At 39.2% G+C, this 21,099-nt stretch overlaps 1 protein-coding gene across 3 annotated transcripts; it reads right to left on the reverse strand.

Annotated features, from left to right (window-relative positions):
• Positions 1–1,123: 1,123 nt before the first annotated feature.
• Positions 1,124–19,371, reverse strand: IL18 (interleukin 18). 3 transcript variants are annotated; one of them, XM_053593716.1, is made up of 8 exons: positions 19,333–19,371; positions 18,126–18,246; positions 14,860–15,021; positions 11,536–11,631; positions 10,618–10,629; positions 6,854–6,988; positions 5,538–5,671; positions 1,124–3,483 (listed from the first exon to the last, which is right to left on the reverse strand). In XM_053593716.1, the coding sequence occupies exons 4-8, from the start codon at positions 11,621–11,623 to the stop codon at positions 3,262–3,264; spliced, it is 591 nt and encodes a 196-aa protein (XP_053449691.1). In that variant the 5' UTR covers positions 11,624–11,631; positions 14,860–15,021; positions 18,126–18,246; positions 19,333–19,371; the 3' UTR covers positions 1,124–3,261. The 3 variants fall into 3 exon arrangements, with proteins under 3 accessions (XP_053449691.1, XP_053449692.1, XP_053449690.1); XM_053593717.1 differs by lacking the exons at positions 18,126–18,246; positions 19,333–19,371 and adding an exon at positions 16,100–16,345; XM_053593715.1 differs by lacking the exons at positions 14,860–15,021; positions 19,333–19,371 and having other exon boundaries at positions 18,126–18,287.
• Between the last annotated feature and the right edge of the window lie 1,728 nt (positions 19,372–21,099).

Here is a 21,099-nt window from a genome sequence, read left to right on the forward strand (position 1 = left end):
GTGTGTCTTAGGCTCAGTAAAGTGGTCCTCTGGGTCAGCCCTGCCCTGGGAATCTCCTGGCTCTGCGCAGGCATTTTCTAGTCCCCATGCTCCCCAGCTGGTACCACCTCAGGCAAACCCTTGACTCACGGGGCATGTGTTTCTGTCCCAGATCTGTTCCAGTGATTGCCAGCTGAGAAGATGCCCGGCCTCCTCTGGTTGCCCAGAGACAGGAGGTGTGACTCCAAAATATCCAGGGGTGAGCCCTCTTGTTGCCAAAAACAGCTGCTGCTCTGTGCCTTAGGGCACCGCCACTTCGGCGTGGTTCCCTCTCAGCCAACCGTCCTCTCCTCACTCCTGTGCTGCAGAATCAGCACTGACCAGCTGTAGTCCAGGCCCTGTCCACACCCCTTGATAAATCACCTAAGAATCTGGATTCCTGGGGGACAGGCCTCCAGACCTCAGAGTGAGAGTGGAGGGGAGTGCTGGGAACTCAGAATTGCAGGTAGAGAATATATCAGTTTCACGCCTGGCAGGAGAGCACCATGGCACCCTAGTAGGGGAAGTAGGTCTAGTTTTTATAGGGTCTCTCTCGTGGAGTCTAATGGGAGGACTTTTGAACTTTGCTCGTTTGTTTATGGGGTACTCCAAGCCATTCTCATGGGGGAGGGGACTCCCATCCGCTTGGTGATGGATTTTGTACCTTTTGTTTGTATCCTTGGGGTTGCAGCTTGACTCAGAGGGGTTGATGTGCATTCTTCAACCTTCTCTCTTGGTGCAGCTCTAATCCACCACGTTTCTTGCTAAATTTATGTCCTTTAACTCTCCTTCTGGATGGGAGCCTCTGTGGAAAGCTCTAGAACCATGATTTTCAACCGATGTGCCATGGCACACTGGTGTCTGTGAAAAATTTTTTATTTTATTATTAAATCATAGCCGTGTACATTAATGCAATCATGGGGTACCATACACGGTTTTATAGACCATTTGACATATTTTCATCACACTGGTTAACATAGCCTTCCTGGCATTTTAAGAATTTAACATTTTCTCTTGTGCTTTATTCTAAAAGTTTTGTAGCTTTAGCTCCTACATTAATGCATCTGGTCCATTTTGAATTAATTTTTGTAGAAGATGTGAAGTATGGGTCTAAGTTCATCTTTTTTTTTTGCTTGTGGATATCCAATTATCTTAGCACCATTTGTCAGAAAGATTCTTCTTTCTCTATTGAATTCTCTTGGCACCTTTGTCAAAAATCGATTGACCATAAATATATGGGCTTATTTCTGGACTCTCAAATCTGTCTCTTTGATCTATATGCATTTATCTCTATATTAGTACTAAATGGGGCTGATAACTTTGTTTTATAATAAGTTTTAAAACTAGAAAATAAAAATTCTCCTGGTTCTTTAAAAATTTTTTGGCCATTCTGGGTGTTTCACATTTTCATATACATTTCGGGTACAGCTTGTTAATCTCTGTAAAAAGCCTGCTAGAATTTTGATGGAGATTGAGTTTAATTTATAGATCAATTTGGGGATATCTGTCACCTTAACAACATTGAATGAGTTTTTCCACCTATGAACATGACTATCTCTCCAATTATTTAGATCATCTTTAATTTCCCTCAACAATGCTTTGAAATTTTCAGCGCATACTGGGTGGCACCTGTGGCTCAGTGAGCAGGGCGCCGGTCCCATATACTGAGGGTGGCGGGTTCAAACCCAGCCCCGGCCAAACTGCAACAAAAAAAAATAGCCGGGCATTGTGGCAGGCGCCTGTAGTCCCAGCTACTCGGGAGGCTGAGGCCGAAGAATTGCTTAAGCCCAGGAGTTGGAGGTTGCTGTGAGCTGTGTGACACCATGGCACTCTACTGAGGGCGATAATGTGAAAATCTGTCTCTACAAAAAAAAAAAAAAAAAGAAATTTTCAGCGCACAAGTCTTAACACTTCTAAATTTATTTGTGTTGTATTTGTTTTAAATACTATTGTAAATGGAATTGTTTTATTAATTTTATTTTCCGATTGTTCATTGCTCATATAATAGAAATACAATGTACTTTTTTTTGAGATAGAGTCTTGATATGTTGCCCAAACTGGAAGGTAGCAGCTATTCATAGGCATGATCATCGTACACTACAGCAGTGGTTCTCAACCTGTGGGTCGAACTGTATTAAAGGGCTGTGGCATTATGAAGGTTGAGAACCACTGCACTACAGTCTCTAACTTCTGGCCTCAAGTGATCCTCTTGCCTCAGCCTCCCAAGTAGCTGGAACTATAGGCACATGCCACTGCCACTGCACCTGGCTTTCAGTGTATTTTTTTATATGGATTTTGTAATCTGTGTCCTTACTGAACTTGTTATGTGGGTATTTGTTCTAACAGGGGTGTGTGTGTTCCTTAGAATTTCCTACATTGAAGAACTACGTTGTCTGCAAATAAAGACTTCCTTTCTAATCTGGATGTCTTTGATTTCCCTTTCTTGTCTGTTTGCACTGGCTAGAACCTCCAGTATGATTTTGAATAGAAGTTACAAGAGTTGGCATACTTGCATTATTCCTGTTCTTATGGGAAATGAGTTTCCTTAAAATTTTCACCATTAACTATGATGCTAGCTGTAGGTTTTTCATAGATGCTTTTATCATGTTGAGAAGGTTGTTTTCTCTTTCAAGTTTATTAGGAATTTTTATTATGAATTGGATTTCATTAAATGCTTTTTCTGCATTTGTTGAAGTGAGACTGTAGTTTTTATTCATTTTGTTAACATGGCATATTATGTTAATTGATTTTAGGGTGTTAAGACATCTTTGCATTCCTGGGATGAAATGCCACTTGGACAGAGTAAATAATCCATATGTTGCTGGATTCATGATCACCTAAATTTTAAAGATATACTGACTTTAGAAAAAAGTTAGTAATTTAGCAAGTGAAGTAATCTCTTATAAAAATCTTGAATTAGAAAATGTAAATATCAATTGATTTTGTCTTTAGGACCAATGACCCAAAAGATCGAAAACAATTCTATTGCGTATACTCTATGTGCCAAAGAACAATGTAGAATGTGTTTTCATACTATGCATTTTTTACAACTTTATAAAAATATTTTATTCACTTAGAGAAGGGAGAGTCAATTTAATTTTGTGAAAGGTTATTCATTTATCAATGGTGTTTTTTGAGGCCATTATTATTTTTATCTCACCACTACAAGTACAGGTTCATCAACTCTTACAACTGTTCAGAAACACAAAATCTCAGAAATTTCACATTGTAAAATGTTAATATTTAGTCTTTATCCTGAATAGTGAATATTGTAGATTTATCCCCAGGTTCATCCTTTTTTTTCAAAATGAGTTTGAAAAGGTCACTGTCTTTTTTACAGGCTAGAAAGTACCCTTTGTATAATGAAGACTCAAATCTCATCTTAGTATCATGTCCTGGAAGACTCGTCTGAAAGAATATGATGTCACTTTCTGCCTCCTTGATACTATCAGGAGGACTGATATCCTATAGAGAAAAAACAACATTACCTAATTATTTCAGAACACGAGCAACTGAATATATATGCAGTTCATTTTGAAGCATATTACTGGACAGAATGAAAGTAGTTTTTCTTCCCAAGAGTTAAGAAAAAAATTTCAATATGTCAATACTGATCTCTCCTTAATTCCTTTTTTTCTTGGAGACTGAGTCTTATTCTACTGCCCAGATTAGAGTGCTGTGGGATCAGCTCAGCTCCCAGCCTCAAACTCCTGGGCTCAAGTGGGCTTCCTGACTCAGCCTCCAGAGTAGCTGCGATTATAGGCACCTGCCACAACACCTGGCTTGTTTTTCTATTTTTAGTAGGACAGGGTCTCACTCTTGCTCAGGCTGGTCTTGAACTCCTGACCTGGAGTGATCCTCCTGCCTCAGTTTCTTAGACTGCTAGATTACAGACGTGAGCCATCACACCTGTTTGCATTGTCAAATTATAAGTATCCTTTAGTTGCTCTTATTGGGAGGAAAGTTTTCTAAATCTGTAGCTACAGTTAATGGTAGTTTAAATAGGGGTGGCGCCTGTCGCTCAGTCTGTAAGGCGCCGGCCTCATATACCGAGGGTGGTGGGTTCAAACCCGGCCCCGGCTGAACTGCAACCAAAAAATAGCTGGGCATTGTGGCGGGCTCCTGTAGTCCCAGCTACTCGGGAGGCTGAGGCAGGAGAATCGCTGAAGCCCAGGAGTTGGAGGTTGCTGTGAGCTGTGTGATGCCATGGCACTCTGCCGAGGGCTATAAAGTGAGACTCTTGTCTCTACAAAAAAAAACAAAAAACAAAAAAAAAACAATTGATAAATAGAGAAAAATAATAGAGAATAATAATGGAGAATAATAGAGAAAAAGTAGTTGCCAGAAATAATTTATGCCTGGTTTTGGTGTAACTGTAGTATTTCTTTTACAGTTGATCTTACTAATTGTATTTAATTAGATTAACCTTAAAAATAACATGTCAACTGGAAGCTGAAGGTTACATCTAAGCTAAGGAGTGGGAATAAAACAATTAGGGATTAAAATGTTATTATCATAATTTACAAAAAGTAGTGGATTTACAGAAGGATAATTAACTTCATTCTATGTAGCAGAACTTATTCTGTAAAGTCATATGTTATCCTCAAATAAATATACATGAATAATTCATGTTTTTATTCTATTATATTTATATATTTTTAGAGACAGAGTCTCACTTTCTCATCCTCGGTAGAGTGCTGTGGTGTCACAGCTCACAGCAACCTCCAACTCTTGGGCTTAGACGATTCTCTTGCCTCTGCCTCTTGAGTAGCTGGGACTACAGGCACCCACCACAAGGCCTGGCTATTTTTGTGTTGCAGTTTGGCCGGGGTGGGTTCGAACCCTTCAGCCTCAGTATATTGGGCCAGCGCACTACTCACTGAGCCACAGGTGCTGCTCCATATTCTATATTTTTTTAGTATTTAAATTTCTTTTTTTGAGACAGAATCTCATTCTGTCACCCAGGGTAGAGTGCCATGGCATCATCATAGTTCGCAGCATCCTCAAACTCTCAGGGTCAAGTGATCCTCTTGCCTCAATCTCCTGACTAGCTAGACTACAGGTACTTGTCACAAAGCCCAGCTATTTTTTTTCTGTTTTTAGTACAGACAGGGTCTCAGTCTTGCTCAGGCTGGTCTTGAACTCCTGAGCTCAAGCAATTCACCTGCTTTGGCCTTCTAGAGTGCTAGGATTATAGGTGTAAGCCACCATGCCCAGCTATGTTATTATTTATTTATAGATTGATTATTCAGAAGACCCAGGTTATGCAACAAATGTTGTATCCCTTCTTCCCTATGACAGGCTCAGAAAAACCGTAATGTTATCAAAACATGTAAAGGGTTTGATAATTTTCAGCAACTATTCATTTTAATGGTTTAAACTATTCATTTAATGGTTTAAAGTAATGGTTCTCTGCTTTTTGCTATTCCTGTTTTAGGCAAAAGCTTGGAGTGAAGATAATTGAGTTTTCTAATTTTGTCCTTTAACATGTCTAAAAGCAATGTGAGGCTCAGTCTTACCTTAAAGGAAATAATTTTGTTCTCACAGGAGAGAGTTGCAATTTTCTCACACTTCACAGAGATGGTTACAGCCATACCTCTAGCAAAGCTATCTTTATATAGATTTATGAGTAATTTGGTCTGGGATGCATTAGCTGAAATAAACAATAATGAATGAGAAAAATAGTTAGAAGAAATTTTGCAATGCAATATTTGTGGAAATTTAACCACAGGATAGTCCTTCATAGAACCATCACCAATTCTGCACTCTGAGTTCAGGTAGTTAGCTGGTCAGACGCTCATTACAACACAAATAAAGCACCTTTCAGAGTACTGTGAAGATATTCCAAATTCTAAAAAATTATTAATAACTTTTAAATGTTAAACAGAATATTGAAAATATATTTGTTAGGGTAAGGAATTCAGTATATTTCAAGAATGCACAGTCATTGCTTCAACTCAGCCTATAACTCTATTTGGAATTCATAGATTGGAAGGCACAATAAACTTAATTATCATTATTAGTTTTTTTGAGACTGAGCATCACTGTGTTGCCCTCAGTACAGTGCCTTGGAGTCATAGCTTACAGCAACCTCAGACTACTAAGCTCAAGCAATCCTCTTGTCTAGGCCTCCTGAGTAGCTGGGACTATTGGCACCTGCCACCACGCCTGGCTATTTTTTAGAGACCCTCTTCCAGCTTCTGAGTTCAAGAAATTCACCACCTTGGCCTCCCAGAGTGCTAGGATTACAGATGTGAGCCACCCTGCCCAGCCTTTTTTTTTTTTTTTTAAATTTTAGAGATGGAGTCACATTATGTTGCCCAGCCTGGAGTGCAGTGGCTGTTTAGTGCACTGCACTACAGCCTTGAATTCCTGGTATCAAGCAATTCTTTTGCTTCAGTCTCTGAAGTAACTGGAGAGGCACCTTACAGGCAATCGTCACCATTGCTGGCAATTCAGTCATTTTCTAAAGCACTCTAAGTTTCTAGAGGAAGATGGGCTCATTTGAAATGTATGTGTATCTATTTTTAATTTCCAGTTTTGAAAATACTTATTAGCATTTTTAGCTATAATAATTAGGAATTAATGATCCAACTAGAGAGATTTTATACAGTTAATGCCGTTACAATGCGGGGATTGGTGATCTAAAAGTAGGCTCAGAGTGACATGACCCCTAATGTGGTTGCCCTACAAGTTATCTTGTAAGTGAAATTATATTACTCCCGTGACTTTTCATGTAAGGTCTGGGTATAGCATAGAAAAATGTAGGTACTAAAATGGAATGGGAGGAAGTAAGTAGCTAGTCATTTCTATGTTTGCAAATTAAAAACAATACCTTCACAATCAGAATCAGTCATATCCTCGAATACAGGCTTATTTCCCTGGTCAATGAAGAGAACTTGGTCATTCAAATTTCTTAAGATTGAGAATTTAGGTTCAAGTTTGCCGAAGTAGTCTGATTCCAGGTTTTCTACAATATACATTAAATTTCATTAAAAAATCATTTAAATCAAAAAACAGATATACTATATGTTTCAGTTTCAAAAACTATTCATTACAATTTCCTTTTCCAGAAGCAGCTACAATAAAGTTTCCTGTTTTTTAACCTGTTTCCAAGGGCGCACTCAGTTTCTTGTTACCACTAAGAACTACTCTACCTCTCAATAGTTAACTTCAAAAATTCAACTTTCTGACAAGTCTCCTATCCTTTTAGTTTTCTTATGCTTTTGATTCAACTACACGTGTCCTTAGATTTCAGCATGTTCTCCAGGCTCCTGACTCTTGCACTTCCCATCTAACCTCTGCTCATCTCCCCTTCCTTCCCTGTGCCGCGGGACCTCACGGGTTGTCATTTTGTCTACCATTTTGCCCGTATCTTAAATCCCTGACTCATTTCTCTTTCTGCTACAAAACTCCAAACTTGGCTGCTGAGTGCTGCTGCTGAGCAATTGTACAGATGTGCAAATTGGCGCTATTGGAAGCACATCTATTGTCAATCTTGCTTATGTTTTCCAGTTCAGCACTCGCTTCCATAGTTCATAGCTGCAATGTCAAATCTTCTTTACTATCTTCAGGACTTGTACAACATCACCTCTGCTTTCACGTTCAGCAAATCATTTCTTGCTACTTCACTTGCAAACTTCACTGCACCACCAGTTATTTCCTCTGGCTTGTCCCGAGGAAAATGTGCAGAAGGTGTCCCTTCTGGTCTCACAGGCAGATCCCATTTGTGCTTTGCACGTACCCTTAACTGAATCTTGATTTACCAATCATCCCCTCCTGTCTATCAATACAGCAATTCTACTTCCTGGGTTTTATCGTAAAGACAATCAGACAAATGGGTAAACATATTTGTACAAAAATGCTTATGGGAACACTGGTAATGATAACAATAACTTGGGAACAAATTATCAATTGGGGATTGACTATATAAATGTTGATATGTGCTTACTGTGGAATATGATGAATTCAATATAACTGCAATTATTCATTGCCATAGAATGATGTCCTTATATATTACTAACAGGAAAAAGCAGCTTAGCTATAATACAATCCCTTTTGATACAAATATAAGCATTTCTGTGTAAATATATGCGAAGGCTGTTAGGGAAGCATCCCCCACCTGCTTTCATTCTTCATAGTGCACAGCTGGATACTTTCTGGACAGCCCTCACACATACTGAAAGAAGTACAGAAAAAGCACACCAAAAATGTGTGCTTTACTTCTGGGTGACTTTCATGTTTTTACTTTTCTGAGTGTTCTGATTTCTTCATTGCCTGAATTAGTTGTAATAATCAGAAAAGCATGAGGCTCTTCATTTTGAGGTTTAAAACACCTCCATCAACCCCATCTCACTTGGCAGCGACAGCCTTGTTTCTCTCTTCCTCTTAATAGCCAAGCTTCTGGCGAGAATTGTCTGTACCATTTCCTCGCTTCCTATTTATGGATTCGTCTACTCATTGCAGTCTGCCTCTGCCTCCGTTTCTCCACCAAACTGCTTTTGCCCTGATCATCAAACATCCTGCTGCTAATGCTAATAGATCTTTTCTGGCTCTTGATTTTCAAGGCTGCAAAATTCAACACAGGGCCTGTCACCTTTGTCTTGAAATGTTCTCCTAGGAGTCTGTGGCCTTCTCTCGGCTCACCTTCTTCCCTTTGGGGGAAGATCTGCTCTCTGTTCTTTTTTTTTTTTTTTTGTAGAGACAGAGTCTCACTTTATGGCCCTCGGTAGAGTGCTGTGTCCTCACAGCTCACAGCAACCTCCAACTCCTGGGCTTACGCGATTCTCTTGCCTCAGCCTCCCGAGCAGCTGGGACTACAGGCGCCCGCCACAACACCCGGCTATTTTTTTGTTGCAGTTCAGCCAGGGCCGGGTTTGAACCCGCCACCCTCGGTATATGGGGCCAGCGCCTTACCGACTGAGCCACAGGCGCCGCCCTGCTCTCTGTTCTTTGTGAGCCTCACTTTCTCCAGAGTTTAGTACTTCACTTTTATTCTGTCACTCGGTAAACCCCTTCTGGCTGCTATTTCCATGCATAAACCTTCTACATCCCTATCTTTAGTCCAGATTTTTGTCCTGAGCTCAGAACTGTATTTCAGAGAGTTTATTGAACTACGATGTCCCACTGATACCTCGAGGTCCAAACCAAGTTCATCTCCCTCTTTTTCACACCCCACCCCTTGCTCTAGCTCCTGGATTTCCTCTCTCACTGAATGGTATACACTGACTACGTGAAAACGTGGGCATCATCTTTTCCGCTTTCCTCTCCCTCATCTTCCAAATCCAACCCCAAATCACGTCCTGTCGATTCTTTCAAGTATTTCCAAAATCCACTCACAGCTCTTCATCAGCACTCCACTGTGCCTACCTTAATTCACGTCACCATTATGTCTTATAGGGACTGAAAAATAGCCTAACTAGCGTCTCTCTTTTTATGCCCTCCAACCATCAATTCCTTATGCTGAAACCAGAGGGATTTTTAAAAAAATAGAATCACATTATCTCTGAATTTTGAAGAGGCACATGGCCATCCAGAATAAGGATGTTTTCTAGATTTTGATGTACTTGATGTGGCCACATGACTATGTCCTAGTCAATGGAATATGGGGAGCACTGGTGTGCACAACTTCAAGTCAAGACTTTGAAAGGAATGGGCCTATATTTTTTCCTCCTGTCTGAGCCTTTCTTGATAACTCAGATAATGACCCAGAAAGTATAATAATTTTCAACTATGTGAATGGGATCAATTGCTGGGGGAGGATGGAGTAACAAGACTGAAGAAACCTGAGATCCCAACATCACCAGGCATCCTGCCTTCCTGTCCCTGACCTGCTTACTTAGACTACTGGAGGGAAAAACTTTTTATCTTATTAAGTTAACTGTAATTTTGAATGTCCTTGTTACAACAGACTAATCTGTATCCTCACTAATACATATATGTGTTATGTTTAATGAATCCCCCTATTACTTCTAATTATCTTGGAATAAGAGAATGTCTTGATGATGCCGTATTCATCACTCTAGCTTCTCTCATCATTCTCTTACTCTCGCCCTGCTCCTATTCTGAATTACTCTTAACTCTTCATAAGTGCCACAGTTTTAGACCTTGGCCTTTGAATGTAGTCTGCTTGCCCCATTCATCCTCATCTCCTTTACTTCAAGATTCTCCCTCCCTCCCACCCCCCCCGAGGGCCTCCCAGGCTTCTTTGCAAAACATTTCTGGAAGAGGTTGAACAAGGAAGATATTACTGATTTTGGATAATTTTTATGCTTCATTCCCCTTTTCCTATGCCCTCCAGAGAACCCATGACGCCCTGATAATCTTAGGACATATGCGACAGGCAATGTCTGTTCTGTAGATTCTAAAAGCTAGAGAATTTCCTAAGGCATAGAGAAGTATTTTTGACTAGAGGCTCTTCTTTGGATCTCTTCTGGTCATCTTCATTCCAAGGTTGTGCTGTTGTGTTCACATCCTTCTGAGGTCAGACTGGCTTCCCAGATAGCCTGGTATCAGGTGGACGATTGCTCCTCCCTGACAATGATGTGTCTCAAGCAACTACTTACTTTGCAAAGAAAGAGAAATACATTCATACTTTACCATCATTTTCAGCTAGAGGAGAAAAAAAGAGATGCAAAATATGTTAAATTCTATTTTTGAACTCAGAATTTCCTCCCACCTTACCCTTTCATTATTCTTCTCTGCTAATCTCTATTCTTTAACTCCTATTTTACTGGTGATGGTCTTTATGGGCTTTCATCAGACTATTATAGAATCATTTGAAAGGCCCATAAAATGAAGCTCAATCAATCAGATTAGTGTGTTTTCAGATAACTAAGATGTAAAACTTAAAGGATTTATGAGTTTCAATATGTAGCTAAAAGAAAATTTTATAAAGTGATGGATTTTACTCTGAAATTTATTGCTTACATGTAAAGTCACTAAGAACTACCCCGTTTCCCCGAAAACAAGACATCCTCCGAAAATAAGACCTACTTACAGGAAAGATAAGATGTCCCCTGAAAATAAGACCTAACGCATCTTTGGGAGCACACCTTAAAATAAGACACTGTCTTATTTTCGGGGAAACAGGGTACATAGAAAGCTTTCAAATGAAGCCAAACTGCTCCTGTAAGATTAATCATAAGAATCAATTTTTACTTGTCCGATTTTTTTTTGAGTCAGAATCACACTTTGTCTCCCTTGGTAGAGTGCTATGACATCACAGCCCACAGCAACCTCAAACTCTTGGGCTCAAGTGATTCTCTTGCCTCAGCCTTCCAAGTAGCTGGGACTACAGATGCCTGCCACAGTGCCCAGCTATTTTTGTTGTTGTTGTTTAGCAGGTCCGGGCCGGGCTTGAACCCACCAGCCTCGGTATATGTGGCTGGTGCTCTACTCACTGTCATAAACATGACAATGGAATTTGGTGATGAAAAAGAGTCATTTAATAGTTCACCCCACATCTTTTCTAGTTGAATACATTTCTCTGCACCTGGTGTTTGGCTTTAGACTTACCTATAAAGTAAAGTGTATCGTCAATAAATTTCATCGCCACAAAGTCGATGAAGTCGATGCAGTTGTTGTCCACTATTTCAGCAGCCATCTTTATTCCTAATGAAAGCAAAGAGTTGTTTGTTAAGAGGCCATGATTGTATCTTTTACATTAAAGGAACCTTTTACTACTGCCTTGGGCTACCTCAAAATTCAGAATTCGGTTTACCACCCAATATGCTGATGAAAAAACTGGACAGCTGATAAATGCTAGGAGTTTCAGCCTGTGAATATCCATGTTTAAATGTCCTCTCACAAACAATCAGATACTTGGAATTGAGAAAGCATTTTCTCCTTAAACAATATTACAAAGGGTAGATAAGTGGACCACTATTGAACTTAATTATTATTTTATTTATTTTTTTTTTGAGACAGAGTCTCACTATGTCACCCTCAGTAGAGGGCCCTGCCATCACAGCTCAGAGTAACCTCAAACTCTTGCACTTAAGAGATTCTCTTGCCTCAGTCTCCCAAGTAGCTGGGACTACAGGGGCCTGACATAACACCCAGCTATTTTTTGGTTACAGTTGTCATTGTTGGTTGGCAGGCCTGGGCTGGGCTCTACCCTTCAATGCATGTGGCTGGGGCCCTACTCACTGACCTATGGGCGCCAAGCTTATCATTTTAGTATTCCTTAGAGAAATATATTATCAATGTAAATATAGCTGCATCTGGAAAGGATGCTGGAAATAAACCTGTCCTGTAATGAGGGAATGGTTCCACCCTTGTCTTATACCAATAGGCTCCTGTGAGTGAGAGGCTGAAGGTTTGTGACTTCACTGTCAGAATGCTAAAGAGAAGCAATGATAAAAGTGGTCTTTCCATCTTGGGGCAGGGGCAGGGTGGGAAAGGCTGAAGGGCTCTAGAATTTGATGGTTTTCCTTCTCCTCTGAGCAGCAGCAGCTTTTGATACAGAGTCTAGACTATGTTATGTTTTTCACATAAGTAATACATAAATACAATCTTGCTGTAAAAGAATCAAATGATACAGGATTTGAAAAAATTAAAATTCGTTTTTTTTTTTTTCTCTTTCCCTCTGTCCCATTCCACTTCATTTCAATGTGGTGTGTTCTTCCAGAATTTTGTCATGGAGTGAGAAGTGGGAGTTCTAAATCCACTGTGAACTTGGATGGGAAAAATATTACGTATTTTCACTTTTTTTTTTTTTATTGTTGGGGATTCATTGAGTATAAAGAACCGGATTACATTGATAGCATCTGTTAGATAAAGTTCCTCTTATAATTGTGTCCTGCCCCCAAAAGGTGTCCCCCACACTGTGACCCCCCATCCTCTTCCTCCTTCCTTCCCTGTCACTGCTCTCCCCTTGCCCACCCCCCCACTATGTACTAGGTCATTAATTGTCCTCATTCAGAATTGACTTTTTTTTTTTTTGAGACAGGGTCTCACTTTTTTGCCCAGGCTGGGCCAAAACTCTTGGGCTCTAGTGATTCTCCTACCTCAGCCTTCCAAGTAGCTGGGACTATACGCGCCTACCTACCCCTATACTTGGCTAATTTTTTTTTTTGTTGTTGTTGTTGGTAGAGACAGGGTCTCATTATGTTGCCCAAGCTGGCCTGGAACTCCTGCCTCAAGCAATCCTCCTACCTTGGCCTCACAAAGTGCTAGGATAAGAGCTACCGCAACAGGCCTTATTTTCATGAACCTTCAACTGAAATTTAGGATTCTCTCCATTGTAACTTGTAGGAAACAAACCACAGTATTTATTAGTAGTAGTACCTACAACTCTGTCGCTAATAGAAATACATATTTCCTATTGTGTTGCAATTGTTGAAGAGATCTTGAAATACGGGTTAAACTCATTATTAATCAGAAATTACAGAAATCATTAATCTCACCAGAAGATCTTAATGTGTTGATAAAAAGCATATATAGAGGGTGTCAAAAATATGTATATACATTTTAAGAAAGGAAAACATTGTATTAAATTTGTAATACTCAAGTCATGTTTGACTTCCTGAATTACAAGAGGTGCTCAATGTGACTTACAGTCATCTTTTGTTATTGGTATATGTTGAGTTTAATTCAATTTTTTCCTTTCTTAAAATGTGGTTACATTTTTTGCACACTTTATATATACTATAACGAAATTTTTAATTTTTTGATAACTATTTTAATAGAATCAATTTCCTTTCTAAGGCTAAGGATTTAATTTTATGTAGGCAAAAACATTATTCTGAGAAGGAGTCTACAGTGTTCACCAGATTGCCCTTGCCACAAGAATGACCAGGAAGTGCTACTCTAGAATTCAGTAGTGCCTCGGACCCCCCGGGTAGTTATGGTTGGGGCACTCAGGAAGTTGGTTGGGTCACAGTTGTTAATGGGAGTATTTATAAATTTGTGCTCATAGATAGAGAACTGAGGCCAAGAATGTATGCTATAATAAGCAGGAAATGAAAAGTCAGTTGAAAAAACTTAATCCAAAGTAAGCTATTCCAAAATATTTGTTAGTTGGTAGCTATTTAACCTAGTTTTACCTAGGTTGAGTTCCCTGTAGACATCCAAATGTGGACAGTTTATTTTATTTAGGTAAAATAATAAATAAAATACAAATGTAAAATAAATTTAAATTCACAAGTCAGAATTATCACTACTTTTTTAAAGGAGGGGATAAGGAGGACTCTGAGGGGAAAAAAGTAATAGCAAAGGATAAAATGGGTGCTGAGGTAAGTCTAAATACTTTTTTTTCAAAACCCAAACCAACTTTAGCATTAAAAATCAGAACTATAATGACTAAATTGTGTGGTCTTTTAGGGGTATTTTCTGTATTCACCTTTCTGGCTTCGTCATTTAACACCAGCCTGTTATCAATGTCAGAATGCAGTTATTAACTGAATTAACTGAGAAGGTAGGCATTTGTTAATCTAGGAGGGACTCTATGTTTCAACTAGTTGTCACTTGGCGAGATAATTGCTAACATGGTCTTCTCTACAAACTTTATTTATTTGTATAAAGTTACGGTGTACAAGCATAATTTTATTACACGCATAGATTGCACAGTGGTCAAGTCAGGACTTTTATTGTATACATCACTTAAATGATGTACATTGCATTCACTAAGTAATTCTTTTTTTTTTTTGGTTTTTGGCTGGGGCTGGGTTTGAACCCGCCACCTCTGGCATATGGGACTGGCACCCTACTCCTTGAGCCACAGGCGCTGCCCCACTAAGTAATTCTTCATCACACTCCCACCTCCCCACCCTCTGAGTCTCCGCTGTCTGTCACTGTACACTCTCTATCTGTGCGTATGTATTGTTAACTCCCACTTACCGGTGAGAATATGTGATCTCTTTCTGTGTCTGAGGTATTCCACTTATCACAATGGTATTTGCCTTTCTGTGTCTCAGTTGTTTCATTTAAGATAATGTTATTTGTCTTTCTGTATCTAACTTGTTTCCCTTTAGATAATGGCCTCCAGTTCCATCCGTGTTGCTGCAAAAGACATGATTTTGTTCTTTTTTATGGCTGAATAGTATTCCTTTGTGTATATATTCCATGTCTTTGCTACATCTATAAGCTTTAATACCTTGTAATCCACACATAGGTATGAAACTGAAATTTACCAAGCAGGATAGGCAGGAATTGGGATAAATTACTAGTGTTTACTTTTGTATTTGGTCAAAGAGTACATGGATTTATAGAAGGACAGTCATAGTATTGCACAACATTTGAACTCATTCATCAATTAATTCTGGAGCACCTATACATCAGGAATGGGGCTAGCTGCTGATGAAACTGACACAAATGAATCTCCAGTGACTCAGAGGCTAGAAAGACATAAATAGTGTAATGAATGCTGTAAGACTGGATTTACAAAAGATCATCTCTTTCTGTTTGGTGGTGTTGGAGAAAGAGAGGAAGTGATGACTGGGCTGCTTTGAAAGAGAAGCAGGCATTTTTCAGGTCAGAGGAGGAGCTTCCACCAAGAGAAAAATAATGTGAATCAAGGCCAGTCAACAGGGAAGCTGAGAGACAAATTTGTTTCAGCCTCGTCATTCTTTTTTTTTTTGAGACAGATTCATGTTGTTGCCCTCTGTAGAGTGCACAGCAAACTCCTGGGCTCAAGTGATTCTCTTGCCTCAGCCTCCCAAGAAGCTGGGACTACTGGTGCCTGCCAAACACCTAGCTATTTTTTGTTGCAGTTATCGCTGTTGTTTGGCTGGCCTGGGCTGGGTTCTAACCCGCCAGCCTCGGTGTACGTGGCTGGTGCCGTAACCACTGTGATACTGGCGCTGAGCCAATGTGTTTATTTTAAATTCTTCAGTTTTTTATTTTCTTACCACCCTTTGTGTTAGGTCTCAATACATCTATAATTATATGTATTGATTATACTGTGCTGTGTTCTCATCCCCATTCCCTCTCCCCTCAGTTTTCCTCTTTTCCTTTCTCATCCATGTTGCTTTGTTTTCTTTAATCTATGAAAATTATAGTTGTATAAAAATACCTTGACTATTTCAACTAAGATTCTGAGATTATAGACTTCCCTTTTTTTAAAAGAGTTATACCCTACCTCAGAAAGATCCTCCCAGGAGTATGCAGTGACAATAAGTTCTCTGAAACAACGAATAGTTATACAAGCCTTTGAAAACTAGCCAGAGGCTAGTCAATGGTAGAATTTCATATTGGAATTAAGCCATATGAGTTCTAATGTTGCCTAGGGAAGGTCACTTCGTTCTGAAGGTCTCAGTTTCCTCATTTGGACACCAAGGAAGTTGCAGGGTCCCTTTTTAAGGTCTGTTCCAGCTCCAGCATTCTGCAGTTCTAGACTGTAGTTAAAGCTGCAAGTAGAGAAGCATTTGTATGTGGTGGCGAATGCCCTATGACCACTTCTTCATGACTCTAAGGCAACCCAGATTTACAGAATATTTATTATATAACCGGCCTTGTTAAGCCTAAGAGTTTACAAATATACTATTAGATTAAAAGTCAAAAATACCTTGAAATTGAAAAGCAACTATGATGATGTTTATCCTTACTGTGGAATTGCCATTCTGTGGAATAGGAATTGGATGAAATGTGGGACCGTGTGACATACCTGATTTCCTAAGATCAGGCAGGTAGTCTCTTGACTGCGACGAGATTAAAAACCTAAGTTTCAGTTACACAAATCATTTTGTCCGTGAAAATCTTGTCTATCTTATTAGGAATGTGTGCATGTGGGGGAGGGAGAAAGGGTGAGGGTAGAAGAAAGTAAAACATGAGGTAGTTAATTATAAAAGGTATAATCAATCAACTGCTAAATACACCTTTAATACAAAAAGCCAAAATGGACCTGATGTAGTTGGAATGGCCTTGTCTGACAAGGAGAATTGGGTTTAATTTCAAAGAATGTTAAAATTTGAATAGACAAAGATGGGAATGGTTAAGCACTGGCGGATGGAGAGGGCATGGCAGAGCATGTATGTGATAAAAGCATGTCGTGGTAGGGGTGGACTGAAGGCAGCCACCTTTGGCCTGTAGTGGAACAGTCCTGCTGTTTTACAGCGAATGCGAAGTGAGGTGGGGTTCCATTACGGAGGGCTTGGAAATCACATAAAAGAGTAAATTCAATCTCATAGGTAATAGGAAAACATTGCAGATATAAAAGATATTTTGAAGGAGGATGTAATAGAAACTTAAAATGCAGGCAAGAAAGGAGAATTTAAGAGTATCTTAGTTTTTGTCATTCACTTCAAAATAGAGCTATTTATTTATTTCCTTATAGTGACGTGAAAGTCTCCTGGGGGAATATAACAACATTATCCAATTGTCACCCAGACCAAGGGTGTTGCTGCAGATTGTACAAGGTCATCAATTATGGAAATTTTTTATTTACTTTTAATATAATTGATTCCAAGTCAAGATTCCCTTCAAAGAGAAGCTTATTTATTTTATCACTCTAAAGCAGCAATTCTCAGGGGGTTGACAAAGTAAAAGCCATTTTCTACTCATTCTAAGACGTCATTTTCTTTTTCACTCTTATTCTTTCATGAGTGTACAACATAGTTTGCCAGAGGCTACCTTCTGTGTGAAATTGCAAAAGACTGAATGCAAAGCAGATGAGAATCCAGCTCGTTTGTCTTGTAAAAAGCCAGCTATTTAAAAGATTAGTAAAAAGGAAAAACAGTATCATTCTTTACACTAGATTTTTTTCTGAAATACATAGTTATCTTTAATTAAAAATGTAATTTATGCTAACATGTGATGTGTGTATTGGTATTTTAAAATAATTTGCTAAATAAACATTTAAATTTCAGTAACACAGTATATGAGCTAGAGAAACAAAACTCTTCAGGGCTTCAATAATTTCTAAAATACAAAGGGGTCATGAGAGCAGAAAGTTTCAGAATCTCTGCTCTAAGGTGATAGATACTCTAACATAGTTGATAAAAAAGACAAGAAGTTTTACTCTGACTCTGCTTATGTTCCTTAGGTTTGTACTGACTGTCCATGATAATCATGGCAGAGGACTTCCTCTCAGTCCCTTTTCTAGCTTCTTTATCTCTAAGTGCCATACCTGCCTGGGTTTCCCAATATAGAGGAACGATATTTCTTACCTGTGCTGAAGAGTTTCTTGCAAGAGGAAGCGCTGGAAGAATTGAGGTCCCTTTCCTTTCAGGAAGCACGTAAATCTTTGCAGGTAGCAGCCCTTTTGGCAGCCCAGCCGCAGTAGGCAGCCTGGAACGCAAAAGGCATGTGGGGTTCCAGCAGTCAGTGGAGGAGGGAGCCGAGGGAATGAGGAAGAGGGTGGAGGGAGGAGACTGCTGCAGGCGCCCGCCTTGGGCCCGCCTTGGACCTGCCTTCTCGGCTAGGGCAGTAGAACTCGAAACAAAGTAGGTGAGAACAGGAATGTTTCTTTTAATGTAAAATTACTATTTTAATGAAATCTTTTATTCTGTGGAAGTTGGGGTCTTGAAACTTCCAAAACCTCTCTCTGAAGTATATCCAAATACTTTAAAAAGCACCTGCTTAGTCCACTACAAACATCTTTTCTCACTTCAGTCTTTCAGGGATCAGACTTTCTGGTCACCCTCAGCATAAAACTTTTAAAAATCTGACAGTGCTGAATAACCAATCTACAATGTTATCATAACAGCTAAAGTGTTTCTAAAATGTAGGGTTTTTTGTTTTTTTTTTTAAAAGAACACATTGCAAAATATTTTCTTTTACTTTATGACCTTGTTCAGGACTGGCCCTCCCTCCCCAGCAGAACATGGTGTCAGAGGACAGTTGAGATTTACTTTTTTCTTTTTCCCCTGGCCTTCGTGTTCTCGAAACAAAGATTTACTTTTCACTAGAACAGAAGTCCATTTTCATAAAACATGTACTTCACATGCAAGCCACATGCAATACATACCATCAGTAGAATTTTATTTTCTGTAACAGAAAGTAAACTTGAGGGGAGGGATGCTAAAATTCTGATACAAGAACAAATATTTATTTGCAGTTTCCAGTGTTAAAAGTTTCTATTCCTAGAAAGGTGACATAGTTCTGACTTAAAATATCTGAAATGTGATTTAAGTATACATATTTTTAGGGCTTATGTTCAACTTGTTAAAAACAGTCTTTTAAAATGTAACTTTAGAAGAGCAGAGAATAAATATCATAGCCTTGAAAGTAGATGAACAGAAACAAAATTTCTAAGGCATTTTTTTCTTGAATTTCACATACATTAAATTGTATTACTTTGCTGGCAAGGGAATTGCCAGTAGAGAAATGGTACGAAAACGGAGGGATTCCAGAGTTAGGAAACAAAATGCCTACCCCAGCAGCTGGTTGTTTTTTGTTTGGTTTGTTTCCTTTTTAAAACAAGATAGGGTTTTCATCACATAAGTCATTAAAACATCGTGTCCATAGCAGTTACAAAGGCAGTCTATGGCATAGTGATTAGGTGCTTTATGTGGTAACTATCAAAAGAAAAACAATAGCACATTTAAGAGGTATATGATAAGAACACACACATTAATGAATTTGAAATAGCCAGTTTTCATCCTCCAGCTGTAGTGGCCAAGATGGCCAGTAAACATGAAAGCATAAAGTGGGGTCCAACAGTGATCAGAAGCAGAGCACTAAACAAACTCTAATTTTAGTTTAATTTTTAAAATTTTGTAGAAATGGGGGTCTTGCTATGTTTCCCCAGCTGTTCTTGAGCTCCTGGTGTCAAGTGATCCTGCCACTATGGCCTCTTAAAGTACTGTGATTACAGTGGTGAGCCACCACCCTGGTCAAAGTTCTAATTTTAAATGGCCAATTGCCAATGAGTTTTCAACATTTGTAAAGATACAGAATGCAGAATTTACACATTTCTAAGTTTTGGGACAAAGAACTTTTTCTTTGGTACAGAACAACCCAACTGTTACCATGTTCATAGAATTGTTTTTAAAGATTAAATGAGATTATGATTATAGCCTTTTGAATGTTTTACATCTCTAGATAACTGCAACTCTCATGATCTCTCACTTATTTTTATCCCTTTCTCTTATTCAACAGAAATAAGATTAAATAATAAAATAAAATGTCCATGGTGTTCTCTTAATCTGATGAAAGCATTTATGCATTAGGTGAAATCATTTTTCTTGTAAATATTTTAAGAATTGGGTGGAAAACCACCTGTTTAGAAATCATATAATGTGAAGGCTGGGACAGGATTAGATGAGTATTTCTCAGACTTTTGGATTTAATGGACTATTAAAAATGATAATAGCAATAATGAAATGAGGAAGAGATTAAACACTGAATGGACAACTTTACATTTTACCAAGTAAGGACATTAAAATCTTTACATTTTTCTCATGAAACTTAACTACCAAAAAAAAAAAAAAAGGAAGACTGTGGTATCAGAACAAAGGACTTTTTTTTTTTTGTAGAGACAGAGTCTCACTTTATGGCCCTCGGTAGAGTGTCGTGGCCTCACACAGCTCACAGCAACCTCCAACTCCTGGGCTTAAGCGATTCTCTTGCCTCAGCCTCCCGAGTAGCTGGGACTACAGGTGCCGGCCACAAGGCCCGGCCATTTTTTGATTGCAGTTTGGCCGGGGCGGGTTTGAACCCGCCACCCTCGGTATATGGGGCCGGTGCCTTACCGACTGAGCCACAGGCGCCGCCCACAAAGGACGTTCTTAAAGTAAATACATTTGACCTGTGGCTCAGTGAGTAGGGCGCCGGCCCCATATGCCGAGGGTGGCGGGTTCAAACCCAGCCCCGGCCAAACTGCAACAAAAAAAAAAATAGCCGGGCGTTGTGGCGGGCGCCTGTAGTCCCAGCTACTCGGGAGGCTGAGGCAAGAGAATCGCTTAAGCCCAGGAGTTGGAGGTTGCTGTGAGCTGTGTGAGGCCACGGCACTCTACCGAGGGCCATAAAGTGAGACTCTGTCTCTACAAAAAAAAAAAAAAAAAAAAAAAGAATTTATTACAAAATTTTACATTTTGTATTATGTACGTATTTTGTATTACATATTACAAAAAATTACATTTTACCACAGATGGTAAAAATTCAACACAGGCTATCAGCTATCAGTATTAGGGAGCTTGT

This window comes from Nycticebus coucang, chromosome 6, assembly GCF_027406575.1.
Source record: "Nycticebus coucang isolate mNycCou1 chromosome 6, mNycCou1.pri, whole genome shotgun sequence".
Classification (NCBI taxonomy): domain Eukaryota; kingdom Metazoa; phylum Chordata; class Mammalia; order Primates; family Lorisidae; genus Nycticebus; species Nycticebus coucang.

Excerpts from the sequence above, each read along its gene's own strand:
- IL18 (XM_053593716.1), bottom strand. The coding sequence starts at position 11,623 with ATGGCTGCTGAAATAGTGGACAACAACTGCATCGACTTCATCGACTTT. Across the intron at positions 5,672-6,853 it reads GACTGATTCTGATTGTGAAG|CTAATGCATCCCAGACCAAA; the intron begins GTATTGTTTTTA and ends TGTTTATTTCAG. Across the intron at positions 3,484-5,537 it reads ACAAAATTATTTCCTTTAAG|GATATCAGTCCTCCTGATAG; the intron begins GTAAGACTGAGC and ends TTTTCTCTATAG.